General features: G+C 40.2%; 1 protein-coding gene across 2 annotated transcripts in view; it reads right to left on the reverse strand.

The window, feature by feature from the left end:
* Window positions 1-16,029, reverse strand: part of RNF14 (ring finger protein 14) — a 67,161-nt gene extending 51,132 nt beyond the window's left edge. Inside the window, exons 1-3 of one of the 2 annotated variants that reach the window (XM_089673037.1) lie at window positions 15,935-16,029; window positions 8,925-9,017; window positions 2,205-2,365 (exon numbers count right to left, since the gene is read on the reverse strand). In XM_089673037.1, coding sequence (XP_089529163.1) covers window positions 2,205-2,358 — 154 coding nt within the window. In that variant the 5' untranslated portion in view covers window positions 2,359-2,365; window positions 8,925-9,017; window positions 15,935-16,029. The remainder of the gene's footprint in view (window positions 1-2,204; window positions 2,366-8,924; window positions 9,018-15,934) is intronic. The other variant, XM_089673038.1, reaches the window with a different exon arrangement.
* Between the last annotated feature and the right edge of the window lie 315 nt (window positions 16,030-16,344).

Below are 16,344 nucleotides of genomic sequence, written 5' to 3' on the forward strand. Positions count from 1 at the left end.
AACACTTATTGATTGTATGGGTTATCTGAATAATTTATAAGCAGTTTATGCACATGTACATGATTGCCGGTCATATTTAGGCCAGCCATAGACAGTTCGAATCTCAGTCAGTTCAGCAGGAACCGGCTGAGATTCGAGCCATGTGAAGGCAGGCTGAATGTACCAAGTTGATCGATCGTTAAACTTGGGTACAACCAGCCTGCTGGATTCACTTGCGACTATCGCTAGCGGCTGCTATAGCTGCTTCTGTCAGCGGGGATGGCTTCCCAAGCCCACCACCTCACCAGGAGAAGACAGTTGCTTGGCGAAGGGATTCCCCTGTCAGCACTGTCTGTGATGATGGGGGAATTGTGCAAATTTCTTTGCACCATCTATGGCCTAAGTATAGACTACTATATACTCACTTATCCCTTGGTGTATATTTTATCTTATGCTTTAGGCTACTTTCACACTGAGGAGTTTTTGTGTTAACAAAAACAGCACCTGAAAAGCTCAAGACAAATGTTTCCCTATGTATGGGAATGTATATCTATGTATGTTTTCACACTGGGGTATTGCGTTTGCGGTGCGGTGTCAAAACTCCTTCTTTGGGGCATGTTTGGCGAGTTAAAAAAAACACCCTGGAAATGGAAATCAATGGAAAGCGACTGAAAAATGCCTAAAAAAAAACGCCAGAAAAGCACCTCAAAACGCCTTTGGGAAGCTTTTTTGGAGCAGTTTGTAAGTCACGTCCTTTAAAAAGACTCAGAAAGCGCAGAAAAAACACCTATGCGTTTTTGAGGCGGATCAGTGTGAGAGTGTGACTGACACAGTGACTACATTACAGTAATGCTGTTGGCTTATTGTGCATTGTTGAATGGGTGGTAGTGTCCCTCCTGTAAATAAGCACTTTCTTATTTTCAGTTTTTGGTGCAAAGAGCTGAGGGACAATTGTGTGTGCAGCACTGTTTGTTAACAATAATTCTTAACATGTAAGAGGTTTAAAACAAAAAATACATATATGCTCCAAGGTTCAATTCTCAATTGTTTCATCAACATTAAGTGTATATTTAGCCCCCATAAATACTTTAAAGCAAATTATAATTTCTGAATGATTTAAAGTGTTACTAAACCCACAACAGTAAAATCAGTCTGTGTATGCAGTAAAGCATGCTTGTTATACTCACTATGGAACCTAAGGGGTTATTCCTCTGCATTGTGTAAAAGGGAGGTTTTAACCTGTCTTCTCTGATCTTCCCCTTCTTTTACTGTCCCCCATCCATCTGCTGATAGAACGGAAGCTTGGGGGCAAGCTTCACATGCTGTTTGGTGTGCACTGCTAGAGTATTGTTTTTCTTGGGAGAGTGCATGTAATCAGCACAGGACCAATCAGCGCTGTCCAGACAGAGGGTCAGGTGCAGCAGGACAATCAGCGGAGAATGAAAACTCCTCCAACAAGCTTTAACAAGTGCTCTCCTGGACACTGATAACAGTCAAAAGGCTGCTTTACACTGATGAGAAAAGATATTTAGCAGTTTATATTGACTAAAATAATTGCATTTCCATGTTCCAGACCAGATATAGCGAATGAAGGATCCTAGGTTTAGTAACACTTTAATTTCCTTTATGCTTGTGTCTACAATTCATTCTGCTCTCTCAATATCTCCCCTTGTAGCCTCCCATTTAGATATACTGAGAACAGAGACTACAAGTGTAAGTGATGAGTCAGAGTGAAAACACAAACCAGGCATTCCTTTGCGTGTTCCTCCCTGCTGGCTACTGGAGGCTACAGAGTTTAGCTGTGCTGTACTGAACAGTTCCTTGATTACTGTTCCAGAAGCAGACCTTATAAGATGTAATCAAGCAACTGATGGGTAAACTGCACAGGTAAAGTCTGCACCATCCAGTGGCCAGCTCCTTCCTTGAAACATGCGCATATAAAGGGTGCCCAGTATGTGTTTGCTCAGTGACTGCAGATACTGGACGAAACCATGGGAGATGTTGTTTTGCAATCAGCAAAGAGCAGATTTATTCCCCCACCAACTGGCTGTAATAAATAGCTAGAAATACTAAATTTGCAGCTGTAGCTATAGGGATGGACTGAGGGTATATTCACATTTTCAAAGTAAGAAAAAACATTTTAACAGTACTGATAAAGCATTTTAAGTCAGTGATATAATGAATGTGACTTTAGTACTTCCTAAAGTGCATTTTATCTGACTTACATTTAAGAGATATTTTAAAATTCGGAGGAAGTTCCAGACACACTTGGATTTCCCCTCCTGGTGCAGTGTCGGCTCTCTTAAACTCATCTTCAGCGTATATACTGCTGAGAGCTAGCAGTTCATCCTCCTGGGCTTCCTGATTTTCAGTTGACATTGGTTATCTGTGAAAATCATTGCCCGGAGTATGTTAAACATTTTTAATGAAGCTGCAATTACTATAAACACACTATATATTGAATAAAACAATTCATTATTTGGAGTATGGATTAAAATCAAATGCATTTCAATACTATATATACTTATGATAATTTCCCAATCAAGGCTACATTCCCCTTCACACAAAACTAGTTCCTGCCAACCACTGTATGTTTCAATTCCACCTGTTGTAGTCTTTGTATTAAAAAATAAAAACAAAATCAACAGTGAAAAGGAGGGCCCTTCATACTGGCCAGAGCAGGTTTGCAGAGCCAAAAAATAAAGAACAGATAATTCTATTACTTATTGAGTGCCTAAGAAATGCAAGAAATTCTTGGGTGGTTTAGTAATCCAGCATCTAACAAGGTATGAAATGTAAATTTTGGGTGAAATGACCTTTTACTTTATTTACTGTGAGGTGCCCTTGAAAAAAAAAAAACAAAAAAAAAACTGACAACCCTTCTTGATAGTACACTTTAAATGAAGTTCCAGAACTGCACTGCAATGGGAGCATGTATCCTTCCTGATAATCAAAGGTCAGGGTATCAAAAGACAACAAAAATACAAAAAAAACTTACCATTTAATTTAAAGCTGAATTTCAGGTACTGTATGTTTTTATTGCATAGTTACAGTAATCCAGTTTGGACCAATGTAAGTGAATATATTCTATACCAGTGGGACCATTTTTTCAATGAATGCAAGGTTTTATATGATTAGCTGAGGTAGAGGGACAGGTGGTGAGATCAAGATCTCTTCATTGTCCAATTAGAGAATGCTTTGTATTTACTGAAAAGATTACAAAGAGCTCTATGAATGGCAGCCGTGCTGAGCAAGCATCCTCTGTGTTCACTATGCAGAAGAGGGGCAGATTGGCACAGGACCTGGACTGTGCCGATTACTAAAGAGATTGCCCACTTCCACAAAGGTCCAACCGATATTGAAGATGTATATGTACTTTGGTAAAAGCTGGAACAATGTAATTATGCAATAAAAACTGTATTAGATTTCAGCTTTAACTGCCAACACATTTTAAATAATCTACATCTCCAGAAATAAAATTAGGAGGAATATATGAGCAGTATAGGTAAGAAAGACATTTTCTTTTTCCATGACATTACAATTAGCTTCAACAGAAAACTACCTGTGGGTTAGAAAATAGCCCAGAAAGGATTCTATCAAAACAGTTTCCCTGGTCCATATGCAGAACAAGTCAGTATTGTTTCATGTAGATAAGTCAAAACACCCCACCGCCATTACTGATATAAAGTGCATATACTAAATATTAATAATTTAGCATACAATCGTTAATAAAAATATATAAATATATAAAAATTTCCAAAGTTCTTTTTTACAATAGTGAATCTTCAATAATAAACTCTCTACCTTACTCTATATCAGTGATTTCACACCTCTACCTAAAACTGAAATGTTGCTCACCAGATTGCCTTTCATATAAATGATTTTACACTGTTGTGATCCCTGCTCAGTTTTTACTGAGGTTTGGATTCTGGGAGTGTGCAATGAAGAGGTAGGATAGATTCTACTGAAGCAGCATTGCCAAAGTGATAATAACCTTGAAATAGAAAATCTACAATTTCTGGGGAAATTGTGTGAAGTGTTCTTGCCTCCACCAGTAGTCTACAACTGGAGTGGGCAGAGTAGCTTTTGTCACTCTGCTGCCTGCTCACACACCTGGGTTCCTATGGCAACTCACTCTACAGCAAGGGCAGTGAAGAGCGGTTAAAAACAAACTGCTCCAACTTGCTCACTTCACTGGCGGTTGCCATTTTCAAATGGTTGTAGTTTTAAATCTATAAATCCTAGAGCTTTATATTGTGAGAATCATAAGACCCAGACCTACATTTTGATGCATAGCATGTCTCTGAAATATTAAAAATGAAGGCACAGTCGCAGTTTAGATATTGCCCTTCAAATTTCAGGTGTCTAGAGTGGAGTTTCAATGAATGTCAATGGGTGGCGTGAGTTGCAAACAAATGGTCATATTGTGAAAACTATTAGGACTATGGCTTAGCCGTGGACATTTTTAGTGGCAGCAGGGATAGCTGAACGTTTTGATATAAGATTTGTGTTGGTGGGCTTGAAAATGAGGGAGTGATGGCAGTTTAGAAATCATGTCCTGATTTTTCAGCTCACACTCTAGCTTTTGTCAGCTCCCACTCTAGTTTTGAACAGTCTGCCATTCATTCCTATGGGACCAATTTTAGCACAAAAATGACAATATATTTCGTGAACCATTCGGCGAAACGTTCCACAAAGGAATAGCACACCAATCGGGAACAATCTGCACATTTTGGTATATTACTTGTCTATGTAGAGTAAAAACTGTGGGAGGAGTTAGGACGATAAATTTGGCTATAATAATAATAAGAAGAATATATATGTGAGAGAACAATAAGTGGTCTTGCCATGCAAGAACACTTAATAAAGCAATAACAAAGTCAGAGATCTGGATCCTGGGAACCTGCAATTAAAGGAGGAGCAGATTCTACTGGAGAATGATTGCTACAGATGTCCTAGAATGTGCTCTTTACCTTTACTGAAAAAGAAAGGTAAAATTATCTGGTAAATGACATTTTCGTTTAGTTGGAGGTGTGAATTCACTTAAAGAAGAACTCCAGGATAAGCAAAAAATTACCCATTAGTACACCTCCCTACACAAAACACTAAACTGTTAATACAATTTTGAAAATCCTTACCATTTAGGAGATGTCTAATTGAATGGTCATGACCTCATCTTTGGAATTCAAAAGATAACAGCATCTGCTCTGCCAAGGAGGAGGTGCAACAGCAGGGATTACATCATATCCTCTCCTCTCTCTCTGCAGTAAAAGAAAACTACAGTTCCCATCAACTAGAGGAAATTGTAGTGAATGTGGGTGGGTACACTAGGCCTGTACATGTTGAATGTGTCTGAGGGTCTCGGTCTGCCCACCACTGCAAGTGGGTTGAATTACATCACTGCTTCCTGGAGAAAGAACTACAGAAGGGATGTGCCAAGACCAGTGGCTGGGGTAATAGGACTCATAGCAGCCACTGGTCTTACAAAACAGGAAACCAAAGAGAATTGAAGGTTTGAACCGAAAATTAATAGGCGCGAATAATCAGAGCAACTACTGAGTGAACCAAAAGATGATTGACATATTCAGTGAAGGTAGAAAATTAGCAACAAGGACATCTAAAGACGTTTTTGCCCGGAGTTCTGCTTTAAAGCAGAAGTTCATCTTTGGGAGCATGTTACACATTACACCCATATTTAGAGTGTAACATGTTCCGGGTCTGCCCTCGCACTGCTGGAGTTCCACTCCCCATGCCCACTGTTTTTTTTAAAGCAACATGGCTGTATGGGGCTCTGTCCACACAAATGCGTCATTCATTCACAGGAATCTGTGAATGAGAAAACTACAAGTCCTGTCTGCCACAACAGCAGATGGCTTTTCGTTTCTAATAAACTGTGAGGACACTAATGTGCACATTCATCACAGGTGCAATGCTCTGCAGGCTTATCATATATAAATACAAATAATAAACGCTAATTTTTTTTGTCCTGCAAAAATATTTGTATTTATTTTTGTTTTTAAAAAGGTGAACTTAGAATAAGGTTAGCGTAAGGTTAAGAGTTTATTTATTGAAGATTCACCGAATATAAGGAAGACTATTTTGATCTGGACAGAGGTAGTTTTTTGGATGACTCTCTCACAGTAGCAACACCTGCTACTAATCTTGCACTAGTGAGACTTTATCTTGTGATTAAAAAAAGAACTCTGGGATTTCTTTATACATTTCTTCATATTTTTTTTTGTTGTTAAAGTCTGTACATTATATTGGTTAATAAAATTGAGTGATTTATCATATGCACCTAAAGTAATACTAAAGCTAAAAGCATATTTTACTCTCTAATGCATTGCTTACATTAAGGTAAAAAACATTTTTAGTTTCCCTGTGCTCCCCCTTCCCTGTGTGAAGAGGAAGAGAGGGGAGAATAGATCCAGTGCTGTGCATGGCTGCAGCTCTTCATCCCTCTCTTCCTCTTCACACAAGGACTCAAACAACAGCAGGAGCCATTGGCCCTTGCTGCTGTCAATGAAAAGTGGTGAAGAGGAAGTGGGGAGGCAGAGCTAAGTCCCGCTATGTGTGTCTATGGAGCAAGGCTCCGTAGACACACAGGTGGGGAGCGAGCACACAGCAGGTCTCCCCATAGAAAAAGGCTTGCTTTGGGGACACACAAAGAAGGAGCCAGGATCACAGGCGGGGGACCTGAGGAGAGAAGGATTGAGGCCTCTCTGTGCAATACTACTCAACAGAGCAGGCGAGTATAACATGTTATTTGAATAAAAAAAAAAGAATTCTGTCTTTAGTAACACTTTAATAGCACTAGTGGTGGGGGTGGTGTGTGTCAATTTACTTATACAGAAAAGCGCTACATTTGATATCTATATATTACACGTTTGTATCAAGAGGGCTCAGAATATTTCAATGTATCAGCTGGGGATTTAGCAGTGTTTCCGTGTTCGGTTTTTTGTGGATTTTGTTTTACTGTGTAGCACAGAAAGTTTCTTAGCTTTGGTTATTCTTTCAAGTAGGATTTTGTTTCTTACGTGGCTGGATCGCATCTATACCATTTAGATTAAATGTTTTTCTTTTGAAAGGGAAACTATATGGGGTCACACACACTGCAGCACACACAAAACAGTGTGAATTCATCCGAGGCACATTACATTTAATTTTCCCCACAAGTACATTTAAAGCCTTATTAAACCCAAAACAAAAATTTTATATATTGCAGCTTACCAATCCTTAGATGTGGTGGCTGCATTAGTTTCCTTTTTTAGTTTTTGCCCTCTGTTTTCACCTGGTGATCTGGCCAGTAACACACCTCCTACACTCTGGATAAAGGAGCAACAGAGACTCCTATGGCCCTCAGCATTCTCTGTCTGGGGGTAGGGAAGTGTTAAATGTATTAGATTTACATACACTAAACAAATTGAAGCCAAACGCCAGGTCACACTTTTTAAGCAGTTACAGTAACTGTTTTGTTCCTTTTGGAATAAAGGTTAAACATAAATAAATAAAAGCTGATCATTGTAAGCACCCCTGTTAGTGTTAAATAGTTTGTCTCAATCTTGTAACTACTACATCTGTAGAACAGCTTGTTCTGTTGAAAGACAACAGACTTACTGACAGGATGAGTAGGTGAAAATAAAAGAAAGAAAGGCTAAAAAAGAAAACTAATGCAGCCATCGCATCTAAGAATTGGTAAGCTGCAATATAACAAATGGTTGCTTTTATGGTTCAGTACCACTTTAAGTCTACTTGAAGATAAATAAAAAAAAATCCCCCCACCCATGCAGAGGGAAATTGTCCCATTCCTGTCTGCAGCTCCAATTTCAAATCGTGGGCTTAAGGAACATCTTGTGAGGACATGCACACACTGTTATTTGTGTGCATAAAGTGCTACTAAACAGCAATATTAACTCATTACCTTTGTGCATGTAGGCTGCTGTTCATTTTGCTGGGCAGTTTGAGGTGCTGTTTCAACGCATTACACTGTTTACAATTTTTTACATTTGTTTGAGAGTGTACAAAGTTACACAAATAAATTTTTTTATTTTTGGACTTCATTTCCATTTTAATGCACACATCTAAAAGGCTATGGCCCTGAGCTTAAAGGTGATATTCAACCCTTGTTTCTATTTTACATATATTTTCTATATACAGTAAATACATCAAAGCAATAAGCCTAAATGTTTGTTGTGAAGCTGTGCCTTTATAATATTATTTTGGCTGCTTCTTACCAACTTCCAGCAGTCTCCTCTGCTAAATTCCCCATTTCCTGTGCCAATCCCATGGGGGTACTGGTGCTCCCATGCATAGGACTACATCCTACTGTGACCACACGCATAGGTATCCCCAAATTTAGAGGACACTGCAGCCCCACCTCTGCACTGCCTCCCTTCAAATCGTCATGTGCAGAGGCTCTGTCTACACTACAACAGAAGCCCTTCTATTTTCCATCTCCTGTGCTGTGACTGATAGCTCTGGTTGTGTAAGAAGCACAGACAAGGCAGGCAAAGGTTGTGCCTGTGAGGCAGAGCATAAAGGTTGTTTTTTTGCAGGTGACAAGGCGAGTAATTGCCCTCATGTTGGCTTGTTTAAATAGGCAGCTGGGACATGCCATCCTCAAGGCAGGGTGATGTAGTACCTGGGAGCACACTCCCCCAGCCGGAAGTTGTTTGAGTTCTGAAATAAGATTGAGGAGGATGCAGAATAAACAGTATGGAATATATGATGTTTAAAAGCTTATTTAAAAAAGGATCATTGATGTATTATTACTATACCTACTAGATAAAATAACTGTAAAAAATGTGAGGCTATATAACCACTTTAAGTGCAAGTTCAATATAAAAAAACCTGTAATAACAGGTGTAAAGAATACCAATACAACAACAATCCAGAACCCTCTGTATGACCTTATATATAATTGGCTCCAAATGTACAAAACGTACCTTAGTGATGTTAGTTGTAAGACTGAAAAGAATACGAGGACTCACTAGAGGAATTCTTCATAAAGTTGGAAAAAACACAAAGCCATTCTGGATCTAGTGACAGTAATGGAAAGACAAACCATTAGTTATGCCTATGAGCCTATAACAAGTATGTATCACACTTTTAAAACTGCAGCAAATATTAATGCTGTTTGCTAGTTTAGAAAAATCAAGGCCAGTGTGCAAAGTGTAGTAAACAATCAGAATTTGTCTTTATTACCAACAAACACTATTCAATCTCAGAACAGGTTTTAAAGTTAGTAATGACCAGCGGTATGTTTCCTTATTTTATTCCATACATCCAAATCTCAAAAAATAGAAGAAGAAAATTGGCTGCTATAGGTTATGCTTTTTCCACATCATGAAAGAGAGGTAGAGAAGGCGTCAGAGTGCAGACTATTACAATTTATTGTAAAATAGCTGAGAATACACTCACATTTGGTAAGATATATACAGGCACATCTGAAGTGTATAAGAATCTTCCTGGACTGGTGTGAATTGCCACTGTGAAGTGACCGGATTCACATCAGTCCCGAAGATTCCCATACACTTCAGATGTGCCTGTATATATCTTCCCAAATGTGAGTGTATTCTCAGCTATTTTACAATAAAGTGTAGTACAGTCTGCGCCTTCTCTACCTCTCTTTCTACATGTCACATTGGATATCTGCTTCTGTTCTACACTGAAGGCTAGCCTTGAAGTGTCTACCATTCTGGAACCTTTGAGGATCCTCTGCCAGACTCAGCACTGGTGATCTCCTCCATTCCCCCCTTCTCTCTCTCCCCCTATAGTGGGACTATGAACAAACCAGGGGACATTCATTTGCACCAAGCTATCTCCATGTTTTTCCACATCATTGCTGCTCTTCCTCTTGAGTTACAGTTGTGCTCAAAAGTTTGCATACCCTGGCAGAAATTGTGAAATTTTGGCATTCATATTGAAAATATGACTGATCATGCCAAAAAATGCTCTTTTATTAAAGGATAATGATCATATTACGCCATTTATTATCAAATAGTTGTTTGACTCCTTTTTAAATCATAATGGTAACAGAAATCACCCAAATGGCCATGATCAAAAGTTTACATATATATATGAAAAGGTATGGTGTGCATTTGTATTTAGCACCCTTTGCTCTAATACCCCTAACTAAAATCTAGTGGATCCAATTGTCTTCAGAAGTCACCTAATTAGTAAATAGAGTCCACTAGTGTGTCATTTAATCTCAGTATAAATACAGCTGTTCTGTGAAGCCCTCAAAAGGTTTGTTAGAGAACATTCATGAACAAATAGCATCATGAAGGCCAAGGAACACACCACACAGGTCAGGATAAAGTTGTGGAAAAGTTTGAAGCAGGGCTTGGTTACAAAAACATATTCCAAGCTTTGAGCATCGCATGGAACACAGTTTAATCCATCATCTGAAAATGGAAAGAGTATGGCACAACTGCAAACCAACCAAGACATGGCCATCCACCTAAATTGACAGGCCGGGCAAAGAGAGCTTTAATCAGAAAAGCAGCCATGAGGCCCATGATAACTCTGGAGGAGCTGCAGAGATCCACAGCTCAGGTGGGAGAATCTGTCCACAAGACAACTATTAGTCATGCACTCCACAAATCTGTCCTTTATGGAAGAGTGGCGAGAAGAAAGACATTGTTGAAAGAAAGCCATAAGAAGTTCCATTTGCAGTTTGCAAGAAGCCATGTGGGGGACACAGCAAACATGTGGAAGAAGGTGCTCTGGTCAAATGAGACCAAAATTTAACTTTTTGGCCTAAAAGCAAAACGCTATGTGTGGCAAAAACTAACACTGCACATCACCGTGAACACACCATCCCCACTGTGAAACATGGTGGTGGCAGCATCATGCTGTGGGGGTGCTTTTCTTCAGTAGGAACAGGAAAGCTGGTCAGAGTTGATGGGAAGATGGATGGAACAAATACAGGGCAATCTTAGAAGAAAACCTGTTGCAAAAACTTGAGACTGGGGGATGGGGGGGGGGGGGGGTGAGGTTCACCTTCCAGCAGGGCAACGACCCTAAAGATCAACGTAGATTCATGTATTCATGTGTTAGAATGGCCCATTCAAAGTCCAGACCTAAATCCAATTGAGAATCTGTGGCAAGACTTGTAAATTGCTGTTCACAGACGCTCTCCATCCAATCTGACAGAGCTTGAGCTATTTTGCAATGAAGAATGGGAAAAAAATTCACTTTCTAAAGCTGGTAGACACATCCCCAAAAAGACTTTCAGCTGTAATTGCAGTGAAAGGTGGTTCTACAAAGTATTGACTCCAGGGGGCTGAATACAAATGCATACCACACTTTTCACATATTTGTAAAACATTTTGAACTATTTATCATTTTCCTTCCACTGCACAATTATTTGTCACTCTGGGTTGGTCTATCACATAAAATCCCAATAAAACACATTTACGTTTTTGGTTGTAACATGACAAAATGTGGAATAGTTCAAGGGGTATGAATACTTTTTCAAAGGCACTATATTATATATATATATATATATATATATATATATATATATATATATATATATATATATATATATATATATATATATATATATATATATATATATATATATATATATATCCTAAACCTTTCCACTTCTGGAACAGGCACACTTTTGCTTGTCCCTACCTTTACTCTTTGTCTCTAGTACAATTTTTGCCTATAGGCCTTGATTAAAACCTGTCCATTACTGCCAATTTTACACTGCTGTATCCCCCTGCAGTATCTTAATTCTAGTAAAGCCTGAACATGTAGTCTTTGACTATAGTAAATTTGGGTCTAACCCTGCTCTTTAAATTTGACCCACTGCTGTCCAATTTTACACTTCTGTCTCATCTGTGGTCTCTTAATCTTTAAATATCTGCCTATACTCTTCTTCTCTAGCACATTTCGGCCAATTCCCCTTCAAGAAAATATATTCTTCTGCTGGCCAATTTCTATCTATTGGTCAAAAAGGGTCCATTGCTGATTGATTAAAAAAAGAAAAAAAAAAGTTAATTCCAAAGCCAAATATTTGCTGCCACAGCAAGCTGTGAAAATCATGAAAACAGCATTAAGGTACCACCCAAGCATGTTGTGAAATAGATTTTGTTTTTTCAGTTTTGTTACATAAAATATGTTCCCCCCCCCCCCCACTGTACTGTATTTTTTTTAATGTCCCTTTCACACAGGTCATCCAATCAGGTCTGCCTGTCAGTTTTTCAGGTGGACCTGATCCGATGGTCCATGTCTTCCTATGGCACAAGTCCATTTACACCCACCTACCTTCAATCTAATTCGCTAAAAAAAAAAAATAGAAGGGGATTTGTTTTCCTCTGTCTAGGTGGATAGGATCGGAGGGCAGCAGGGTGTAGACAGACAGCGGAGTCTGTTTACATCCACCAGTCCATAGAGCACGGTGGGCTGTCTCCTTGTCCACTCTACATAAACAGAGCAGACACGGACCTGTCATCTAATATCTCTGCAATGTTTTTCCTATTACCCCTAACACTAGTGGGAAATTTGACAATATTCGCTGCCCATAGACTTTACGGGATTTGCCTGATTTGGGGTTACCGAAATTCAAGTGAAATTCACCAAAACTGGGCAAATTCGCTCATTGCTAGTTACAACTTTCTGTCCCTGTCTCCTGTCACTGAGGCTTCCAACGGTTTCCACAAGAAACGGTTTATAGCAGACTAAATGTCATACAGTATGAATTTTGTTTTATTTAAAGCAGAAATAATCCCATAAATTTATTTCAAAAACAGTTACACTCAAGGAATGTTGTGAATGATAACGGTCACAGTTGATTGTGCTCTCAAACTGTCAAGATATCAAATGGCTGGTGACATCACATGTGCAGCACTATGGCAGTTACAGATACAGATACAAAATTGCAGCTTACTTGGCTGAAAATGATAGAAGTTTAGTTTCGCTTTAACCACTTCAGTCCCTATGATCTACCGGTGGTGGTTATACCAGGATAATTCCTGCTACAGGCATCATCCCAGTTATCTTTGTTTACAGGCTGCGATGGACTTAACATTTTTTGCTGGATTTCTTTTACAGGTGGCGGAAGGGGGTCTCCCCCCTCCTGTCACCTTCCCGGGCTCTCCTGTCCCAACAAGCAGCCCAGGACCTGCATCCGGCAGTTAAGCTGAAATGTACCCGATCATCTCTATGGTCTAAGAAAACAAAAGCAATGTGTATTTTGTCACTTTCGGTTTCGACGGATATAAACAAGCCATTACTGGCTTGTGAAGGTATCGGATCAAACCAACCTTGGTTTGATCTGATGCTTTTAAAGGCAGAGGAGAGATCTGATCTCACAGTAAAGAGTACCTGTCAGTGCCCATGCTATTATGCCCATGTTGTTCATCTCTTGTAATAACAAGAAATCTTCATTAAAAAAAAAAAACGGTATAAAATTTTTAAAAATTAAACAAAATAATAAAAAAATGTTTAATGTGCCTCCGTCCCCCTGTGCTTGTGCACAAAGGCGAACGCACATGTCAGTCCCACATACGTAAACAAAGGCGAACGCACATGGGGAGGTATCACTGCAAACATCAGATCAAGAGCAATAATTCTTATACCAGACCTCCTGTGTAAATCTAAAGTGGTAACCTGTAAAGGCATTTAAACTGTTGCCTATGAATAATTTAATATACATACTTTGGCGCCATTCCACGGACGTGCAATTTTAAAGCATGACATTTGGTATCTATTTACTCGGTGTAATATCATACTTTATATTTTACCAAAAAACGGGTATTATATTGTGTTTGTGTGCACTAAAATTCATTAAAAGAGAAGTATGGGGTTTGGTTTTTTACCCAATCATACTTACCTATGCAGCATCAGTCCGATGCTGCATCTGTCCCCGCCGGCTCTAAGTGTGAGAACTCAGCGATCACATGACCGCTGATCTCTGAGTTCTCCCTGCTGCTCTGAGAAGAGAGCGGTGACTGTCAGTCACCGCTGTCTGCTCTGCCCCTCCCCCAAACGCTCACTGGAGAAGGAGGGAGCGGCTGACTGAGGCTCTCAGAAGCTCGCTGAGAGGCTGAGCCAGGTGCGTCTCCAGATTCTGCGGTAGATCCCGACTTCAAAGTCGGGATCTTTTCCCAGCCTGGACTTCAGCCCACTGTTAGCTGAAAACAGGTCACAGGAATGCAGAACGAACTTCTCCTTTAACTAGTTCCCAATCGCGCTATAGCTGAAGGACGGCTACAGTGCAGTTGTCTAGTTCTGGGACGATGTCTATGGACGTCATTCCAGAATGCGCCCCCAGTGATTGCTATGTCCTACAGACACAGCTTATCATGAGATACGGTAAACGGCCAATCACAGTGGCCTTTTACCATGTGAACAGATGTGTCCAATGACACAGCAGATCACCAGTAAACAGTTGCCGGTTATCAGCTGCACATTCCTCACGCTGTCATAGTGTGAGGAAAGTACTGCCGAGAACTGTCAATTGTCAGCGAAGGGATCGGCACTGATGATCAGTGCCCAGCAGTGCCACCCACCTGTGCCCTACAATGCAGTCCACCTGCGCCCTGCAGTGCCACATTATCAGTGCCGCCTATCAGTGCCCATCAGTGCAGCCTCATCAACGCACATCAGTGATGGAGAAAAATTACCTGTTTGCAAAATGTTAATAGAAACAAAGAAAAAAACTTTTTTTTTTTTTTTTTTTTACACATTTTTGCTCTTTTTTTGTTTATAGCGCAAAAAATAAAACACCCAGTGGCAAGTAAATACCACCAAAAGAAAGCTCAATTTGTATGAAATAAAAAAAAAATCATATGGGAAGTGTTGCATGACTGCGCAATGGTCATTCGAAGTGCAACAGCGCTGAAAGCTGAAAATTGGCCTGGGCATGAAGGGGGTATAAGTGCCCAGTAGGCAAGTGGTTAAATGGTATTCTTTACAAAAAAAAAAAAAAAAAAATCACATAGGAAAAACCGCTGTGCAAATACCGCGTGATATAAAGCATTGCAACACACACCATTTTAATCACTAGGGCATCTGATTAAAATATATGTGTGTGTTTGGGGGTTCTAAGTAATTTTCTAGCAAAAAATAAAATGCTGATTTACATATATCCGTTTACTCCGGTTTCCTCCCACACTCCAAAGACACGCTAGTAGCTTTATTGGATCCCAACTAAACTGGTCCTAGTATGTGTATGTATGAATGTGAGGGATCTTAGATTGTACACCCCTTGAGGGTTAGGGACTGATGTGAATGTACAATATATATGTAAAGCGCTGCGTAAATTGACAGCACTATATAAGTACCTGTAATAATAAATAAATGTTAAAAGTGTCAGAATAGGTCTGGTCTTAAATCTTCCCAACCAGGGCACCACCTGCCTGGAGTTTGCATGTTCTCCCTGTGCCTGCGTGGGTTTCCTCCGGGTACTCTGGTTTCCTCCCACACTCCAAAGACATGCTGGTAGGTTAATTGGCTCCTGTGTAAATTGGCCCGAGTATGTATATGTATGAATGTGAGTTAGGGACCTTAGATTGTAGGGAGTGATGCCAATGTACAATATATATGTACAGCACTGCGTACATTGACAGCGCTATACAAGTACATGTAATAAAGTGGTAAATGCTGCAGGGAATAGGGAAGGAGTGATGAGAGTGTGTAGTGGGGCTCCTCTGCTGTACAGCTGCCCTGTATGGAGCAGGACCGCCTCATACAACAGGACATTACATCATACAGTCCGGCTCCGCTCCTATAGGAAGTGCATGGAATCATGGCACGCCACACTGCTATCCCCGGTACATGGACGGTTCGTATGACACAGCCGGCCTATGTATATACCGGGTACACACAGGACAAGTACTGAGCTCCCACACAACACACGCGGAGGACTCAGAGGACACTGAGCTGTTCTATAGAAAGCATTCCCACCACACAGCCTGCGAACTGCACGAGCACCAACCTGACAAGCACAGACAAGCTATCTTCACGGCCATACAAGAACGTACAGATCAGGAAGCTACGATGTGATAGGAATCGGCCACAGCGCCACCTACCGGCGCAGAGGACTCAACACATTTCATCCTGTTTGAGCTGAATCATTTGGGTGCAGCACAATGCCTCTGTGAAGACGCTTCCATACTTCCCAACTTTCTGAGATGGGACACAGCTATTAGCAAAAGTATGTAGGCATAGGACACACCCCCTGCCACTCCCTCTTAAAGGAGAATTATACAAAAAAAATAGCTGCTTAACCACTTACCCCCAGCAGTATAGCTGCACGGGTGCACAAAATCACGTATATATACAAGATTTTGCATCCCCGGGCAGGGGGTGAGTGCGAGCCATGCATCCTTACCTGCACCACCGTTC

Source organism: Staurois parvus, unplaced genomic scaffold, assembly GCF_062004578.1.
Source record: "Staurois parvus isolate SC_StPar_1 unplaced genomic scaffold, SC_StPar_1.0 ptg000133l, whole genome shotgun sequence".
In the NCBI taxonomy this organism is placed as follows: Eukaryota; Metazoa; Chordata; class Amphibia; order Anura; family Ranidae; genus Staurois; species Staurois parvus.